This window comes from Planococcus citri, chromosome 3, assembly GCF_950023065.1.
Source record: "Planococcus citri chromosome 3, ihPlaCitr1.1, whole genome shotgun sequence".
In the NCBI taxonomy this organism is placed as follows: domain Eukaryota; kingdom Metazoa; phylum Arthropoda; class Insecta; order Hemiptera; family Pseudococcidae; genus Planococcus; species Planococcus citri.
The window spans coordinates 39,196,682-39,217,956 of NC_088679.1; the positions used below are offsets into that span (position 1 = coordinate 39,196,682).

General features: G+C 31.8%; 1 protein-coding gene and 1 long non-coding RNA gene across 2 annotated transcripts in view; one reads left to right on the plus strand and one right to left on the minus strand.

Moving 5' to 3' along the window:
* LOC135838439 (uncharacterized) overlaps nt 1-21,275 on the minus strand; it is a 220,964-nt gene that overhangs the window by 146,825 nt on the left and 52,864 nt on the right. The window lies entirely within an intron of this gene.
* The window catches only part of LOC135838436 (lachesin-like), a 38,556-nt gene continuing 31,122 nt past the window's right edge, over nt 13,842-21,275 (plus strand). Inside the window, exons 1-2 of the mRNA XM_065354069.1 lie at nt 13,842-14,198; nt 14,750-14,879. Of these exons, the coding sequence (XP_065210141.1) occupies nt 14,783-14,879 (97 nt within the window). The 5' untranslated portion in view covers nt 13,842-14,198; nt 14,750-14,782. The remainder of the gene's footprint in view (nt 14,199-14,749; nt 14,880-21,275) is intronic.

The following is a 21,275-nucleotide window of genomic DNA, read 5'->3' on the forward strand; positions in this document are numbered from 1 at the left end:
AAAAATTCGTTAATGATTGAAAACTAAAATAATTTCACACAGTATTTCAGCAAATAATCAGAAGTGTAAAATTTACAACCCACCTTCTCGAATAAATTTCTTATCCAGTTCCTAAAATACTGTACTTGAGATCCATGTCATTACCTTATTGTTCTTTTTTCTTTAGCCAAAACCCATCATCCACACGCCTCACTGTCAAATTATGCAATTAGAACGAAGCTAGGATACTAACGCATTACTTTTCAGACAATTTCAGCGAAATTAATTCGTGTAAAACGTACTGCTTGTACCAAGTAAGTACCTACGTAGTATAAGATGCCGCAGCTGATTCACGAGAAATTGCAAAGTGAAAATTATTTAGTAAAAGTTAAGAGTTGGTTTTCGGGAGTACTAACGAAATTAGGAAAAACTTTGAGTTTCGTTTGACTTTTCAAGTTACTAGCATCTGAAGAAGTATGTAGGTATTTTTAAGTTTTCGAAAAGTAGTACATTTCACTCGTAACGAATAACGTTAAATTATCATAAATTAAACCTGCCATTCTTTTCACAATTGTATTTAAATTCGATATGACGACAATAGAAACTAGAAAGCCGTTACCAAAAAATGTTACTTAAGTGGATATTTGCATAAACGTATAGAAAAGAACATATAACTCGCTAGTAGCTTCAAGTAGGTACCTATCAATTTTACCAATAGAATTAGACAAATTTGCAAGTTTCATAAAATGCAATAAAAAACCGACAGAGTCTCGTTGACTCTCACCTTTTTAAAGATTTTAGTTTCGGATTAAAACCCGCCAAAACAAAAAAAAAAAATAAAATAAGAATGATTAATATTCCATGCTATTCTTTCTTTTGTACTACATGAGCTTTTATTATACTAATTTCAAGTCAAATCAATTGCGGACGCTGTAATGGTGGTTTTTTTATTACGCTTAAAAAACCGTAAAATAACGACTTAAAACTTACTAAATAAGTTAAAGGCTTTAAAAGCTTATTTTATGTTTTTTTGAAAAAGCTGCCACTATGACAATAAGGGTTTTATATACTCTTTTTTTTAGCATAGAAGTTGAAAATGTATTTTTAAGAGTTTTATATGGTGCATTGAAGTCGTGAACTTTTATCGGCTCGTCTTTTTTTTTCATTATAATATGTACGGTACGTAACGTTTTCATTTTTATTTTAAAATTTACTTCTTACTCCTTTACAATAGTATTTAGGTACATATCACATTGTAATTTAGGGGGGGAAATTGTCAAGCTGGTGAGAAAGACATTTTATAATTCGGCAAAAGCGAGTCGTAATTTTCATAATTCACTTCCATTACAAAAATCTTTCACTATCAACGACTGGCTTATAGGTGTTCAGGTCTGGGTACATTAAAAATCAAATATTTCAGTACTTTTGAACAAGGTATCATTTTCGAATTTGTCATAAAAGATGAACGCCTCGATGTAAAACATTGGAGAACACCTACAGTGAACGTTGGCAAGTTTTCTGCATAATGTAACCTTTTAAAAATTGAAGTGAATGCTTGAAACAAGTACCGGGGAATTCTGGAAAATATTTAAACGCCTCCAGTGTCAAATCGAATTAAGAATTTTCCATCACATTCATTGTACGTTATCGACAACAGAGGTAAAAATTTTAAAACGTATTGTTAACGCTGGTCGCTTTTTTGTTTTGCTTTTTTTCGTATTTTTGCGATACACGTTCGAATACAACAATAGATTTATGGATAAAAAAAATAATAAAAGAAAGCAACTCAGAAAATGACTGAGTACCCACTTGACATCTTCGATGACTATTAAAACTCTTGCAAAACAGAAACAAAGCCTTGCACGCTTTCACGACGATAAAATTTGCCTTCTATTTTAATAAAAGGGTTACACAATCAAAAGAGTTCGAACTTTCTTTCATTTTATTCAAAACACACCATACAATGGAAACTTTTCTTAAAAACACTACTACACCATTAATAATAATTTTTACCCAGAAGTAATATTCAGTGGCTTGCGTGGTGGTGAAACTTACAGAAGGAGAAAAAAAACTACAGGTTGTATTCTGAAAAAAAATCGCCCAAAAGAAACACCGGAAACTGAAAGTTGTACCGGATTGATTTTTTTATAAAGGAGAAAACACGACTCCCCCTCCCCCGCCCCGCGATCAGCAACGGTCGAGTATTCTGTAGGGTTTCAAGTATCAGCGCGTTCACTTGTGCTTAAAATATCGTCCTGTGATCGAGATGGAGACAATATCTTCGAAATTTAATTTCAATTATGTACCTCGCATGCGTAACTTACCAAACGTGACAATGGATGATTCTCCAGGAATTTAAAATTTTACAGATAGGTAGTGAATATAGGTAAAGACAATCTTGAAATAACACAAAATTGAAAATGTATGAAAATTATCAAACCATAAAAAAATAACTGTAGAAAGAAAAAAAATCACCGATAAATTTTTACTTTTCCAACGGCATCATCTCGAACTGGTACAGTATACTTACATACACATGATTGGTAGTTGGTACATGATTCATTGGAAAGACTTTACTTCGGAGAGCATTTTTGATTCATTCACCAAGATTAAAAAGTTCAAAACGTTGCTACACGCTGTTTAAAGTGTAAGTATAAAATTGTGTCAGTTTTGGCAAATTAGAATTCAGCGTTTTAAAATTAATCAAATTGACATGAAAATATTATGTAGTTCAAAAATTTTTAAAAATTTATAAAATTCCACAATTTTTCCAAGAAGTTGTCAAAACATTGAAAAAATCTACCTATAAATGGCTGAAAATTAAGAAAAATGTGATAAAATGAAAAAATTATGAAGTAAGATGAAAAAGTACCTAAACGATGAAATACTTACTATAAAAATTGAATAACATCATGCCACAAAAAATGTTCTAAAATCGTGAAAACTCGGCTAAAATTGCATAAAAATAATTAAAAACAATGTCACAAAATTTCTGAAAAATTGTCACAAAAGTTCTTTAAAATGACCTATAATCGACAGTGATATCAAAGTTTATTCAATACCTATTGGAAAAAATTACACATGCCTAATATGGAAATAATTAACTGAGCGAGCTCGACATAAAATCAGTAAAATTAATGCGAAAATTGCTGAAAATGAAGAAAAAGTTGATTACAAAATCAAAAAAAAATTTAAGTAGATTCGTTCGCGAATGACTCGCGAAGAATCGACAAATCATTCAAAAGACTGAATCACAGTTAAATCAAATCCAGCGAAAAAGGAACAGAGCAGAGATGGAACGATTACCGATTATAATCGAGTATAGTCGATTATAATCGGTCCGATTAAATGACCGGGACATCGTCGATTAATCGGATCTTTTATTTCAGGCTTTTTGATTGGTCAATGGTACCGAACGCCCCGCATGACGTCATGTTTTTTGGCTGATTTAATCTAATTTAATCGGCCGATTATTTTGGCGATTATGCTCCGACTATTTTGAGAAAAATAATCGATGTGTCATCGATTATAATCGATTCCATCTCTGGAACAGAGTAAAATTTTTATTTTATAAAACGTACGAATAAGAACTGAAGATGATTCGTTCGCAAACGATTTGATCAGATGCAAGAAATCGCTACGCTGAAGAATGAATAACTAATAAATCAAATCAGATAGAAGCAAAGATAACAAAATAATCCATTTGTATCAAGTATGAACAAAAATTGGTGACTATTCGTTTGTAAACGAAATTCCTTCAGTAACAGAGAATCATTCGAGAACGACTGAATCAGATGAGAATTAAAAATCAAATTCAATTTCAATACGATAGGATAGGACAAAGCAAAACATTCTTTAATCTACTAATACTGCCAATGAAAATTGTGAATGATTCATTCGCGAACGATTTCCTTAGAATCAACAAATCATTCGAGAACGATCGAATTACCCCTAAACTAAATCCAGTGAAAGAGAACTAGTTCGTGAATGATTCACTCAGAGGTGAAAAAATCGTTTGCTATTGAATTTTGAATAATCATTCAAGAGACAAATGAACCAAATCAACTTTGAGTTTTTCTAATGATTTAAACGAAATGATATGAAAGTCCTAAATACACCAAAAGACCATCTTGAAATCAAAATTTTTTTCTCAAGATTTTGATATATTGATCTCTCGCCGGGGAGATCATAAAATATATTGATCTAAAAATTTGAAATTTTTCTTATACTTATGCCTTATTGAGTTCCTATTTTGGCTATTATAGCTCATTAGGCTTAATCAAATTCTAAATACAGTTGAAAAATTATCCATCCCCCCTTATTGCTGTCGTTTCAGTTGACAATCATTGAATTATGAAAATACAACCGCTCAACATTTGTTGCAAAACACCTCCTACTCTTTTTTTAATTTTTAAGGTACCTTTCGCGCGTTTTTTACGAAAGTGTCGGTGGATGGCGTGGATTTGTATACAAATGGTTTCAACTTGGTAACTATCTGAATAAAGTAGAAGAACACAGTGAAGTGTAAATAAAATGAGAAATTTAAAATGAAAACGTACCGCTTGTAAGTCATTTAAGAAGAAACCCTGCCCTAGATTTCAGGCCACGTTTAATGTTTTCCAATTCTAAAAACGAAACTTAACAAAAGCTAGCGAAAAAGATAAAATTTTCAAGAAAGCCAATAAAAAAGGGAATGTAATTAGAAAGTATACCGCAATTTCTATTTCGGATAGAAGTGAGAGAGTGTGATTGTGCCGATAAGAATTTAGGCATGGTCGTTCCCTCGGGAGCCGTATGAAAATATTTTTTCACTCCATAGTGCTATGAATATTCCGGAAAGACTTGGAAATTCTGAAGAACGGCGCGCGCTAAAAGGCCGTTTCGTATTTATTTAAATTTATATTTGCGGTTGTTCTTACCATATAACGGTAGCCGAGGGATGATTCATAACTGTAATAGCTAATGGCTTCGTGGAAGTGAAACGTAAAGGGAAAATACTGAGATTCGAGCCAAGACCAAGTTCAACATGTATCCCTGGTAAACAGCCAAAGAACTGCCCGTGACAGTTCTTTTTCTCTCTAAATATGCTTCGTCTTTACAACTGGAAACCTTCTAATTGAAATTATAATATAGCTCTCACCCTTAAATAAATCAACGCTAACGTGGCGATATAGTAGCCGAAAAAAAACCACCATTAGGTGTAAATTTAGTCGTTTGAAATGCGAGCCTGGCAGAATATTAATTTTTTTCTTACCCTCGAATAAAATTATATTTTACATTCATTCGCGCATGAGGTTACAATAGGAATTTGGGTTTTTATCCTGACCCTTCCATCTCCATTCTCCTGGGTAGGTGTGGTACTTTTTCTCTTTTTCGTACTCAGAAGGAGTAAATCATAAAACAAAAAACCTAAGGTACCTACAATGAAATGTTCACAGCGGCGTACAGGTATGTACAATTGTACATCCAAATGAAAATCTTTTTATCTAATTGCTCCCCATAGTGTATTACAACTTGTTAATATTTTATTAGATTTACATATTGATGACAGTAATATCTACCTACTGACAAAGGAATTTCAAAATAACCGCAAATTACGAGAGTATGCTTTAGTCAAAGACAACGAACACCTTCGTGATGGAAAATTTATGCACGATACCTGTCACCAAACGTCGTACAGTACATATGCTGACTCGTATTTTAAAACAATAAGAACGATGATCGAGCGTGAGGTTTTATTGGAAAATAAAATGAGTTTTCTTCAAAAATCGTTCGTTAGTGTTGCACACTACACAATCTCATACGAAGAATTAAAACTAATGGTCGAAAACTACTCAATTACTCTCGCTTTATTAAGGAAAAAGGTTGATAATGGTCGGATGACGCTGCAGGGGGAAGGGAAAGGGACAAGAGGGAAGGAATTGGTGACAACTGAAATGGTATTTAATGGGACAAGATCTGTTTACGAGGCGGGTATACTGCAAGGCTATCGCAACGTTATCGCTTTCTAAGTGATGTATCGCCGTTTAAAACGAAGTTAATTTAAAACTGCAAAAGCGAGATGTTATTTAGTCACGACGACCTTTGTAAAACTTTTACCCTGAGCATTCTCGCGTTTTTAGGAAGTCACCGAAATATCTATACGTATTTCTGGGCTATTTACCTACTCGACTGAATATTATTGGAAATATTGGATATGTAAATATTGAAATAAAATAAGAAATATCAGAACTAAAACAATAGGTATATGTTGTTCGATTTTCGGAACGTTGAAAAAATATCACATAGTCATCAAAAAATTTTTGCCAATAAAGTTGATTTTTTGACATTTTTGCTTAAGATACCTCAAAAACACAAGAAATTTCATACTGAACAATTTTGTTTCCCTTCATTTTTTTCGTTTGGGTCTCTACTTTTTAAAAATAAAATTAGTTATCTAAAATACAAATACTTACAGCTTTTCAAAAAAAAAATTCACATATTTCATCACAAACAGTCTTTCTAGCTTGAATTTTCTTAACCACAAAGTTTCCTAGGAAAAAAATGTATCATCGATGAAAAAAGGTAGATCATTTTGATTTTTCATTTGCGAAGCGTACCTGTGCTTTTATGAGTAAGTATTGTTGAGATGACAAATTTTTCAACAAAAAAAATGAAAGTAAAGACGGTTTGGAGGGGGGAGCGGGAGAGGGAGTGATTCCTTCCAAAACCGATTACTTACATCTAGAAATTCTGTGGATTGGATGAAATTTTCTAAAGCTTTTGCCCAAAGTACGCCTGCACGTGAAAAATGCTGTCCTCATTAAAACCGAATTTGCTCCCCTCCCCCAATCCTTAATAAAGAAATAAGTACTCAAGAATACCCCTATAATAGCACAATATTCATGTAATTCGAGTTGATATCTAATATTATTGCAGAAGTATCGAACTGTTTTAGAGTATCGTGTAAATTTTTGGATTATCCAGTTTTTGATAAATTGTCATAACAATTGGTCGAAAATAAATTCAGCTCCAGTAAACTCGGATTAACCTTTACTTCTATTTCAATCCTTTCACATTTTCAAAATTCGTTCCCGCCACCTCAGATCCAAAATTTCTATCAGCAACTGAATATTTTTGACAAAAAAAATCAACATTCACGCAAATAGGTATACATCGTAGTAAAAAGCATGTCATTCAGAATTGCACAATTTTTAAAAATTAGTCTCCAAATAAAATTTAAAATTTGAACTAAGTTACGTAGAACCGATTTTGAATTGTTCCCGGACATTTCTCCAAATCCGATTTCCTGAAAGGATCATTTTCCCGATTACCTTTTCCCCAAAAACTATTTTCCCAGCACTTACTTCCAAAATCATGAAACAATTTTATTAGGTAATAAATATGTGAGGAAGTTAGGTATCGATTTATTCGATGAGAAGTGTTATGAAGTTTTCGTCTTTCGATAGATTTTACAATATTTTTATAAGATTGTATCAATTTTTGAAAATTTTAGCGGAATCTTTAGTCATTTTTACACAATTTTGTTCATTTTTGACAATTTTGAACAATTTATGGAATTTTTAACCATTTTTTAAATATCTTACACAGTATGTTCTTACATTGATCTATAGGAAATGTTCGTTGTTTTCAAAAATGTTGGGCATGTGACATATCTACAATTCTACATACATACAAAATGTGTAATAATCTATCTAATGGTTCTTTTCATGTAAGCACATATACCTATCCTAACTTTTACGAAACTGAAAAATTCAAAAATCCACTGAGTAGTATCCAAAACGCCTCGAAACTAGCATCAATAATTTGAGAGGCTGAATACAGGGTATGAACCGAATTTCAGCTCTTTACCTCAATTTGACTGAATTATATTCAATTTCTTTAGTAGTAAAAAATTGACTTTTGAATTTTTAAAAATTCACCAAAAACGGATAGGTAAATTAAATTTAATTCCTAAAATTTGGCATGCTGATACATTTTTAGGGGCTCTTCTGATTTTTCTTCGTTCGATTCAAAAATGTTCCTGTTGATTGGTAAACCTCTCTTGTTAGAATTGAAAAAAATTGCTCGTCTTTAGATAAGGCAAACAATCGTTTTCATTAAATTCATCGAAAGCCCGTTGTTAACTAGAACACAAAGAACCATTTTTTAGGATCATGATACTCAATGTGCATTTAAACGTATTTTCAATACTACCAGGTATGTACCTAGGTCGATGCAAAAGAAGCAAGTAGGTACTACAGGTGAGCATAAAAAAACAACAATAACCACACCAATTCAGAAAAATCTCACCACGCCGACATTCCCAATCAAATTCCCTTTTAATAGCAATCACATTACGCCGTATGCTGCAAAATACCCCGTGTAGTAGAATTACAAATAGTCGATAATTTTTAGACCACATTCTAATTGACTTGAAAATCACCAGTAATTAGGCTTTTATTCGATAAAGCTGAACGTGAAATCTGTCAATACGTTCATTAATTCACCACCAGGCGCGGCCGGGGCGCCGATGTCGTAGCCGCCGATAATCGCAATCTCGAATGGAAGATATCACAAATGTCATTAATAAAAATGAAAATTCCTAAATCCCAACATCTCGAGTCTAAATAATTTTCAAATATATACCTAAAGCGAGAATTAATTTTCTTTTCAAAATATTCTCACACCCCTTTGTAGTAAACTTTAAACGAGATCGAGAGACATTCAAATTATTCTTGAAGAACGTACGAAAGTCTGAAAAGCGTTATTTGTCCGAAACTCGATTAATTTCAGTTGTAGACTTGATCAGTTTAGTAAAGTTTAGGATTAAATGCAAGAGGAAAAGTAGAGGTTAAATTAAACTTAGGATGATAATAATAAAGTCATTGCAGCTTTTCATTGATTTTGTTTCTAATGAATATTCATGAAAACAACTTTACCCCGTGTTGTATACATATACTTTTATCTATATCAATGCGTGTGTAGTTTCTAAATATAAAGTTTTTAATTTTACCTATCTACCCGATCCTAATTATTTCATATAGCTTTTAAAATCACTTTTAAAAACTTTTATAATCTTCTGCTAAAATAATGTTCAACTTTTAAACAACTAGAGGTATAAGAAAATCATTCTTAACATTTATTAAATATAATTCTCTTAAATAGGAAATATACATACTTACGAGTACTTAACCTATCTACTTAATTATAAAGGAACTGAGTTATTAAACCAATGTTAATATTAATATATCTTACTTGTTCATAGGTAGGTACTCATTTGACTAAAAGTAGGTAACTTAACGTAGGTAACAATAATGTATTTTTGGATTCAATTTCTAATAATTACGAGATACCTACCTACTATTCAAATTTACAATCAATTTGAGCGAAATTTCACAGCTAAAAAAGAAAATTAAAAGAGTAAAACAAGTGTTTGAGAAGTAGGTATACCATGAATGAATAAAAACCAAAGAAAGGAAAAAAAGCATCGCTTGGTAAAGAATTGCCCTTATTCAGTTAGCCTACTAGAGCTACCTACCTTCCCTATGCATTAGTAAAGCTGCAACGAAATTATTTTTAATAAACGTTCATTAAGTTTCTTTCTGTCGTGTGAACGCGATGAAAAATAAATTGAATTCTCGGGTCTTTTTGAAACAAAAACGCTTATTTTATAATAAACCAATTACGTATTTACACAAACACACCAAAACAAAATTATATCCACCAGGTAAAGAAAAAATTCGTTCGTATACCTACCTACAATTTGTTCACTTTTAAATTATCGCAATTGAAACCGATACGAGAATATTTTCAAAACGAGCCAATTTTAATCTACGTTACAGAATTTGAGTATCTAACACTCTTTTGTACTCTAGAACTAAACTGAAACACAATTAGCAAAAAGTGTGTCTACCTACACGTACACTGAAAGCATCGAACAATTTATACCTAAACAATTTCGATTGATCCCATGTAAGATATAAATTATTATCTAAACGTAATAAGAAAACGTATAAGCAACAAAGAAAGGTAAACCGATTCCGTTTGGAATTCGAAATGTAATTTCGGACAAGAAAAGCGAAACCCTAACGAAAAGGTGGGGTACAATCGTGAAGGTTTATCACGCAGCTGTTACTGATTAGCATCCTTTTGCCATATACAATAATTACCTCATTGCTATGCAGCTTTCACCGTTAATAATTTCATTCTAATATTATTGGAATAAACTTCTGCGGCGGTGCCTCTTTCAATGGAAAATTATCGGGTATAGTTTCTGCATGTAATTTCCTAAATTAGAATATCAATAAATTTAAACAAAATTTATACTCGATCGAAATCTAAATTTATTGAAGGTAAACAAATAAAATATAACGTACTAATCAGCACACCTTTTAGAATAGGTAATCATTCAATTTAATATAGAATATTGAGTCGATTGTGCCCATTTTACCAGAATACCCAGCGTATGCAGGTACGTCGATATTTTCGGTTTAAATAAATTTTCTTAATTTTATTCATAACGAGCCATTCAATAAAAATTCATAAAATCGGTGTAAAATTACATGAGGTATAAGTATTTATAATGGTCGATACCTAACACAAAAAGCATAAGTAGGAATATCACCAAATTCACGCGAAAAGGGGGAAAAACTGATAGCAGTGTTTATGGTTACTAAAATGTAAACCGATAAGCCAGTAATTCATCAGTTTACGTTTGGGACATTTGCTTTGCTTTGTTGCCTTAGTTCGGAAAAACTTTGGTTTCTGCATATCTACTGCTGGCCACGGTCCAAAGGTGGAATTCTATCTGTTCCCGAAGTCATGCCAAATGCACACAGAGTCATTCTTTCTTTTTCAGCCTATTGACAGCGGATGTAATATTTTTTCCAATTTATTTTCACCGTCGGAATTTCACCCTTTTATTACTATAAAAATAGTTTACGTTCACATTTTTCAAAATTTGTTCGCAAAGTGAGAAAACATAGGTTCTTTAACGGCTCGGTACGAGTTTAACTCGAATCCTATAGGCATTTATTAACCTTTTATTAACCGAACAAAAGATATGTTTTTGAAACCAAGATTTTTTTTATCAAGTGAGCATATTATAGACTCGTAACAAACTATTGACGAAAAAAAGAGCAAATATTCCATCATCGTTTAAGGCAAAGACACACAAAAAAATATCAAACAACATTTTCCCTCACCTATTAAAAAAAAAAAAAAAAAAAAAAAAATTCCATAAAACTACACATAAGTAAGGTAGGTAAGTATCCATCCAAGTACTTACAGTAACGCATAAGGTGCTTTTTACACAAGAAAAAAAAAAGAAAGAGACAAAAAAATATATAAAACAAATTTTAGAATTGTTCGCCTCTAATCATATAAAAATTTCGGTATATTTACAAACGTAAAGTTTTTATGAAAACTGGCTATAATGATTTATGTTTGCCGAAAAATATACCATTTTTATGATAACTTTCGTAAAATAACCTGCGCAAAATGCTCGGTATATCCTTCAATTTACGAGTCAATAGAGACATTCTAATGGAATTTTCTTGCAAAAAGCTGTACTTTTATATGTTTAATGAATATTTTCCAAATGGTAAATATTATACAGCGCACGTTACATTGTATTTTAATGTTCTTTTTCTGAGCTGGTTTCATTTTAACCTCATTTGGTCGTGAGAAAATTGGTGCGAAAATTAAAAACGAAAAGATTAAAAAGAAAAACGTTCGGCAGTACGGATTGCATGTACCCTTGTTTGCCTATCACGTAATATTATATCTACCATTATTATCAACTTTTAAAGCAATATTAGCAAAATTATAGGTAATTAGGTACGTTGTATTTTTTTTCACTTGAAATTTTTATCTCAATTGAGACAAATTTGTTGGAATTATTGTACGAGAAACGTGTGTAATGAATGCAATGTAAAAGAGAAATTTTTCCAATTACTTTTTTATTCAATTTAAACCAAAAACAAAACAGATCTAGGTAGGTATAATAATCTATCAGATAAACAGACAAATCTACATGACAGTAAATATCGCTGAGGAAAACTGAAACAAAAAAAAATCAAAGTTTTAATGGATTCCATAACATTTTTAATATTATTGTGGGAGGGGAGTCTTGGATTCAGGAAGTTGGAAGTCTTTAGGAAGGATAAAAAAATATGTAAATAAATATGTACTTGAGAATTAATGCAAAAGAACATTTTAAAAAATTAGGCTCAAAAATGTAAACAATTTTTAGAAAACATTAAATTTTTATGATCAAACTAGCAAACGTTTCTAGAAGTCATATCGATGTAATTTTCAAATATTACAATTAATTTAATTGTTTTATTCGCCAATTTAAAATACATTATGGAAGACGGTTTGATTTTATAAAAGAGCTCCAGGATGCTCAAATGGGTACTCGTATCAAAAAAAAATATATTTTGAAATTTGAAACCACCGCCGCCATCGAAAACAAACCAAACGATATGTCACATGACGATTTTTTATTCCTCCTCAAAATTTGGCCAAAATTGGAATAGGTTTCGGAGTACTTACCAGAATCTCAAAACAATTCATTATTAGATCTAAATTGAATTCTTTCCAAATTTTGAAATAGTAGCTTCAGGATTTTTTATACCTTTTAAAAATGAGTTTTCAAAAAAATTAAACTTTGAATTTTCATATTTCTTAAAGAATTTCTTAATCTTCTTTTAACTCTCTTCAAGCCTGCAAAAAACAGATTTAGAAGACCAAGGGCTAGAAATGGTTCCAGTGGCGTAGCCAGGGGCGAAGGGGCTTCCGAGCGAAAATTTAAAATAAAACATGCAAAAATTGACGTTTTTTCGTTTTTTGGACCCACTTTTTCGAAAAATTTTCGCTCTCGTTTCGCTCGAGTTATACGTTACCTTCATTTTCATAAAATCATCATTCATCACACATCACGAAGGGTTTTCAGAATATTACCTCTAATTTCTATTTTTCATCCTTAAAGATCTGGTTTTGCCCCAGAAAACCCTGGCTACGCCACAGAATGGTTCATCAGGGATAGAATGGCTCACTAACCTTATACCTTCTCTCACCCAAAAACTAAATCTTTTTTTTTTCAAAAAGTTCTCTTATTCTGTAGGTACTTGGACATTTTTTCACATTTAAAAAAATTTATTCTGAACATTTTTTATTCGGTTTTATTGTTTATTTTTGATTATTTTCCCTACAATTTAGCAAGATTTTCTTGTTTTCTGTTCAATTTTTCGAATACACTTACCGTACCTATTTTGAACAATTTTTGCAAAATTTTCATGAAATTTCATCGAGACGATTTTTCTGGTAAATTAGCACATTTTTATCTACTGTTTTTTTACCCACCTTTTTTTTTCAATAGTTTTGGGAATTTTTGTCATAATTTGAATCATTAAAAAAATACACTAAAAATGATATAAAATTCCATTCCTGTCAAATTTCTTGAAAAATTTCAACTCATATTCTGCATACTTTTCATAATCAACAGGGCTAACTTAGTTCATTCTTGAGAAACATTGCATCATATTGAAAAAAAAAAAAAATAGCACGAATAATGACTCGTCGTGATTAAAACTACGTTAAAGCCACGCGGAAAACAACAAAATAATCACACCCTTCCGTCGTGGCAAATTGTAAGTTCCACTTTGATTTAATAAAGACGTTTTCTTACAGTTAGGTATACGTCTTCAAAAGGATTTAAACGAAAGAGTGATTAACTTGTTGTAGCGGCTGAGCAGTGACAAGTCCCTCAGTCCTTAGCATCCTCTTTCGTCCGGCACCGCCATGCCACCTCCTCTGTTCATTCCATCCGCTCATGTCTCGTTTCATAGGTTCTAACTAAACCGTAGAAGTTTATCTAACGCCATCAGTTCATTTTCAACAGTCCTTTTCGTGATTCGAAACGAGCAACACGTTCGTGTGAATTTTACGGCCAGTCAAAGCACGTGCGTTCTCAACACGTGATCGGAGATTTTTTTCGAACGTTTTATTACGAAATGAATTTATTTTACGCATGTAAAAAATAAAAATCAAATATATAAATTATTTTATCGTAAAATTCATTCAATTATAATGATACCCTGAAGCAGGGATGTTGATAATAAAATACGAAACAAGTGACGAGTTTCGCAATTTCGTTTCAGTTTTTCATTTCATTTTTTTGAAATGATTTTTCGAAGAATTTATAAATATAGGGGTTTTCTGGACAATTCGTTCAAGTAAGTTTCCACATAGTACCTACGTTAATTTTTTTTCTAAAGATGTGGTTAATATACTTATTAGAGCATTAGGAAAAAATATGAATGAATTAAAACTACTCGTATCTTACCTATATACAAATGATATAATGAGTTCATATAATTCAGTAAAAAATACGAGAATACAATTTAAATACTTTGAGGCTTAATATCTGCCAATTTTTATATTTATTTAATCTTAATAAGTAGGTACTTAAGAAAAGAATTGAAAATAGCTACCAACTTGAAGAAAAAAAATATGAAAATAAAATAGAAGAGATTTTTTTGTAAAAACTGATTGAGCATGATTTTTCATTTTTTGAAATTTTTTTGATATCCTAAATCTTGAAATTTAGAGAGATTTGTAGCTCACGCTCGAAAATTTAAAAATTTATTTAAAAAATGCATCCCTTTAGGCTCGTACGATATCTAATACTAAATGCATTTCTCCAATTCAATTAATAATTAATAACCTTCTTTCAAAATATTCGAGGCCAATAATACTTAACCCCAACGTATGATATGCTTTTCAGGAGAGAAAATCATCACAATCCATATCGGCAATAATGGAATATTTCTACCACGGTCTAATGTTGAACGAAATTCAGCTCTGCATAATTTTTTTATTCGTTTGTTTCAACTTGATTTCTGGATATCCTCCAGGTATGTATTTTTCCAAAAATTATTTTACCATGCAACGAATTAATTAATTTTACGTTATCGTAAAAAGGTGGAAATTGAATTATCTAACTACGTCAAACTAATGAGTATTTCAACCCTACCCATCTAACTATTTTCATTTTTGATAAAAAAAAAAAATCGTTCCTAGTTACTACTTGGCAATAAGCATAATTAGCTATTTAATACCCGCAACTCAATTCCGGTTCATATTTTGACATATGTGAACAGAAGTAGGTACTCAGATAATTTTCACCTAAACCATTATAATTTAGTATTTCTAGCGAACGATCCGTTTATTAAAAATAACCCCATAATGAAAGTCCAAATTCAAATCAAAAAGTGGATTAACAAACAAAATAGTAACATGGCTTACTCGTATTTCATCTTCATTTTTTTAAAATCCACTTCTCATCATTTTTTAGGTATACTTTACATCATTTTTCGTCAATGTCAATTAATTAAGTATTTTTTCTATTGACTTTGTGTCGATTCAGGTAGGTGAGACAAAACGTAGTTTTTTAAAAATAAATTTGAAAACACCTAATTCTAAGTAGTTGAACTTGAAGAGGAAACTTGATAAAAACAAAAGGAAATCAACCTTTACGGTTTTCGAATGATTTTCAACATTTCAATTATTTTTTTGTCAAGCGTAAGACAGCAGAGATTGATTTTCATATGTTTATTTTTCGTTTTAAAATTAATTCGAAGATGAACATTGAATCTATCGTAGAATTTAATTTAATCCCACCTTTTTTTTTATTTTTTTTATTTGAAGTTTGCAACGCATAAAAATTCAGCGCTTCCCTCCAATTGGCACAAAAAATGTTTCCATCATTAGCAATTTGTTCGAAAATGTGGGAGCTCAAAATGAAAAAATATGGAGTGATACCTACAGAGTAGATGAACACGTGTTTTTTTTGCCACAGACCTACGAAATTTTGAAATATCATCTTTGAAAGAATTTTCGGTCACCTGCATGTTTTTTCTTCATTTGTACTTACGTATTTTATTCACTAAAGAACTTTTACAGTTTGTTAACTCTAATTAAGAGCATATTCCCAATACACCAAATTTTTTCATAGCATAACCAAAATGCCTTATTTTACATGGCTTATGGGGCAAACTTTAATAATATAATTCTCAACAAATGCATGCACAGGATTGTTCAAAATGTCTTGAAAAACATGTATTTCAAATTTGAGCCCATTCCATGCATCCGCGGCTCTGAATTATAATATTTACGTTTGGCAGGCGAACCGATACTACAATGTATCGGGAATATGCCCTTAAGCCGTAATTTGACTCAGTCAAAGAGCAATACCACTCATTGTCAGGCTTTGAAACTAAATCTTGAGTCAACGAACAAAATTTTTCGATTTTTGATGACTTTTGGAAAATGGCGCAAATAACCCACTGGCACGTCTACTAATTTTTTTTAATGATCCCTTTCCTCATGACTCGATTGCCACCATTACTATCATTACGAAAAAAATGAAGCCCATGCCCATGGGCTATTTCTGCTATTTCAAATCGCCAAAACGAAATTTGATCTCGAAGTGTGAATGAAAAGCTCCTTCAGTAAACTAAATTTCAGATCAAGCGAAGCTTATGGGTTGTGAAAGTTCCATTGTTTGATGTGTACCTACTCCAAATCTTCTCAATTTACTGCCTAGAAAATCACACACTCGTTTGATCTGCAAAATGCATCAGTAAATGCTCCATAAAGTAAATCCCTCTTGCCACCAAAAAAAAAAAAAAAAAACGTAAGAACAGTATCTACAGAAATGTATACGAATCATCCTGATAATTGAGAGCTCTATTCTAGTTCAAAAAACTGCAAGTATTTCAGTAAAAAAAAATACCAATTTTCTTTTCGAATGTAAATTATTTACTCGAATTTAGGTAGGTTTCTATTTGAATCGGATTTATAATTGTTTGAAATTATTTTCGGCTTATTTTGTATGCAAGATGTACTTCTTTGTAAAATTTTGGCTTTAAGCCATTTTCCTGCACGCTAATTCCCCGCATTATCAAGTTGGCTTGGATTTGTTGCACATGTTCTGAAATTTTCTCTTGTTTCAAAAAGGCTTTAGCTCTTCATTTGTAAATAGAAACCGCCTTTTTTATATAGTTAGGTACTCGTATGAAAATTTTTCGCGTCTGTCGCATCGATATGACACAAAAAAAAATCATTTTCACGCAGACTAGGAAAAAAAGAATTACGACGCTTTCGCGAAGTCGCGAATTTGTAAAATTTTTCAAAGCACTTTCTTAGTTGTATAATTTGAAATTTGAATAAAAATATTGATAACCAGGCTTTCGAATATTTGAAAAAAAATTCCAATTTTTCAAAGAGCATTTTAATTTTGCTTCAACTCACATCAACAATAAAAATATGTCAAAAAAATAACACCATCGTTTGGTAAAGTTGCCCGATTACGCCATTAGCATTTTCAACTCTGATAGAAGTTTTATTATTATTATTATTTTTATTATCATTTGAAGAGCGCAGAAAATGACAAGATTTTCTTTAAGCGATTTTTAAACGTAATTTAAATTAATAGTTTTTAACGTAGTGAAAGATTTTCAAAAGGCGAGACAGCAGGAAAAAGTTGCATTACATTTTTCACATTTTGTCAAAACCTTCCCCCTTTTACCTCGTAAGTTGAAAGTTTGTCGGATATTTAATACGTGCTTAGGTAAAAACTGCGAAACAAAGCTGTATTTCTTTTTCCATAACCATCACGTATTTTTTCTTGTTTCGAAATGGGACATTGGATTGATTTTAAAAACTTTTTTTTTATTTGGCAAAATTTATGATTTGAAGTTGTGCGTATGTTTTACATATTTTTTATCCCCTCCGACGTACTTTTTAATGCTTATTTGAAACGCACAAACAAATACCAGCTGCAAAGTCAGCAAACTTGATGCGAACTGTTTTCAATTTTCAATTATTAATCGCTCGTATGCTTGGAAATATTTTTTTCGATTCGTGATTAAAATCGCGTTAACGTGTTTTAAAAAAATTCGGGGTAGGAAGTTTTCTATCTTTGCAATAGTAGAATGGTTTTAATACATTTTTTTTTTTTGAAAAACTCATAGTGTAAAATGACGAAAAAGTGATTAGGCAACTAGTTATTTCAAGAATCTTCTATTTCGGTCATACCCTAAGTAATGACGCATTCTAAAGCCCAAGGGCCCTATCCCCCCCCTTCAAAAAAGAAAGAAAACAAAAATTTTGAAAAAAGCGACTGAGCAGCTGCAACAATTATGAAAATATTCTTTGGTCATATTCTCACCAGGAACATGCTTTAAGGCTACTTTTTGACAAGAGTGAAATTCCTGTATTTTTAGGATCTCAAACCCATTGCCTCAAAAATATCTCTGCTTCTCACGTGGTTTCGATATCTTAAGTGGGTATTTATTTGGGCCCTGAAAAGTAACAAAATTGAATTCAGTAATAAAACTGTAGTCAAAATGTAATTTTTGAGATATTTTTAAAAATTCAAAACTTTATAGAGTTCATTTTTTTATACTTTTAAAAAATTCAAAATTTTGTAGTGCCTTATTTTTAATTTATTTTTTGTGAGCAAACCCTATCGATTCCCATTCCACGTGTTAATTAGTGTAAAATTAGCGAAAACTGGAAAAAACTTTCTACATTTTGTTCTAATACAGGATAAGTCAAACTCAGCCATTTTAATTCAACCTTATCCTTCGCCTTCGGCCGCAATATACACAGAACTTAATACACGAATTCATCATGGCGCGAAAAATCATAACAGAAACACTCGCCAAGAAATTTTAGAATACAAATAAAACCGTATGAAACACCGCATACCGAATGCTGGCAAAAAATAACAAGCAACGAAAAATAAAATATAAAAAAATACAAAAAAGAAATGACGAATGAGATTCAGTACTTTGCACAAGATGCAGCATCTAATTTATTCTTTACCACAGAAATAAAATTGCATAACGTCGAGATCATAAATATTCGCCATACTTATTACTGGGGAGGACATTTATGTGATAGGAACTCATAAACAGAACTTATTTCTGCACGCAAAGAAGAACCGGTGGAACATCTGGTAACTGTCGCAATTTTTTCCATTTTTTCCCTCTTCGGTTAGGCGAGAATTCTACGTATTTCAAACGTGTCCTGCATACTTAGACTGCTCGTAACAATTCAACGTTCAATCCTTTCAATCATTCAATTTTTATATTCAATAAGAAGAACGTTACATTCGATATTCCAAAACCAAACAGCTTTTTTAATTTCATTTCGAGGCAAGGAAAAAAACACATAAAAGTTAACTACTTGTTTCGATATTGTATAAACGTAGCATCTGAAAGGATATAAGGTATCTATGGCAGTATTTGCTCGTATTTTGCATTGTAAAATGTGTAAAATTGATTTTGATATTATACCTATCCTTTTATAAGGTGATTTATGTGGTCTACGCGGTTTAGTAATGAGTGTTGTCAATCTGGTAATCTTAATTTTTCATGAATTATATGTAGTTAAATCGTAGAAATTGGAACATAGGAGATTTGGTATCGTAGGTAATAGGTATAACTACCTATATTCGAATTCATTGTTAGGTATTGTATGTATAAATCTAACAAGCTACAGCCCAACTCATTTTGAATGTGCATTGTTGAGAATAAAATAACCATGCACACTGTCGCATATATTCATTACATTATACATGTGAGTTTCCAAGTCGTGAAAATCAAGTTGATGTTTGCATCGTATAATCGTTAATGTAAATTTCATTCTAGTACAAAGTTGTACTTACACACAGATCATAAATAATAAAAATTGCTGCTTTTCTAGCATCTCTACGATATGGTACGTGTACATGTCGCGACACGTGAAAAATCTTTCATATACTTACCAAGGATAGCGAGAAAAAAAACAGCAGCGCATTAAAGGATTTCGCGGTGCTGTGCGAATATATGTACCTAAAAAATCAAAACAAACTAGAGACTACAACTGCGAGTTGCGTTTAACAAATATCCTATCCTTTTATCTGTACGCTCGCCGTATACGATATATCATTTGAAATAATCAGAAAAGCGGAATTTACAAAGGTTAGGGTAGACATTTCGCCGGCAAAAGCAGGTAAAAGTACGCGATGCAAGCGTCGAAATGATTACCTTATATCTGTGCGAAAATTTGATAAAAATGTGACACAGATTTAGACGGCGGAAAATACGTATTTAGGTGATAGTCGGTTAACAAATCACTGTCAAATGGTTTCTGCAGACTCTAATTAATGAGGCGAGAAAAAATGTTACAGCCGTTGTCTGAAATATTAATTTTGCGCGGAATAAATTAAAATACATAAAATTTGATTTAAGATTATTTAAATTTCCTTGTCGACAATAAAGGAATTTGAGTCTTAACGTTTCAGTAATTGAACTGATTATCATTTGAAATAATAAACGGCTCGCGCCCGTGGCGGCGACGGTGGCGGGGGGGAGGGGGAGGGGGGAGGGCAACGAAGAAAAAAAACTTAATAAAGCCGCCGCGCCATCATCGCCACAGCTCGAATAATACGAATATTTGGAAAATTTTAAAGTAAAATGAAATCGCAGGACGAGACGACAATAGGGACGTATACTCTGATTTTCTATCGTAGTTTACCCTTTGGAGCTTATACTTCTCGATCGTAAATTAATTTCATGGTTGAGAAGATCCTTACCCGTCTGACGTTTCCTTTCTTTCTCGCCATACTTTCTCTTTCTCCATCACTCTCCGACCAACTTCTTTTCCCGAATAATTTCAACGCCGCCAAACAAGGGGACTGCGCAAGAAGTCTTAAGAGAATGACATATTGTCAGTTAAAGGAGAAGTTAATTTAAAACCACACTAAATCCGCATTCGTTTCTTATTTTCACACAGTCACAGCCCATATTCCTGAATAATTATTACTTTAATGAAGAATGATTTATTTCCGCCGAGTATTTTATTCATTTACTTACCTACTCTTGTAAGACCGCGAGGTGATTTTAAGTGCGAACTTGATACGTTTTCATCAATTACCTGTATACCGTCTTGGAATTAAGTTACCTACGATTCGTATGTATTTGTGCTGTTCTTATTCTGGTTTCCGTGTAATTCCGAATCCGATTCTTGGAAAATCCGGGAATGAAAATCCAGAAAAATTATTTTTTAAACGGTCTTGCCTTTTATTCATAATTAACGCCTCTTCTTGCTCTATCAATATCACACCTCAAATGATAACTAAGACTGATGAATAGATCATAGAAAATGAGGTAAATTTATGATTAGAAAATGATCAAAAATGATCAATTGATCACATAGGTAGATCCAAAATGGAATAGATTAAAGAATAGCAGATATGTGAG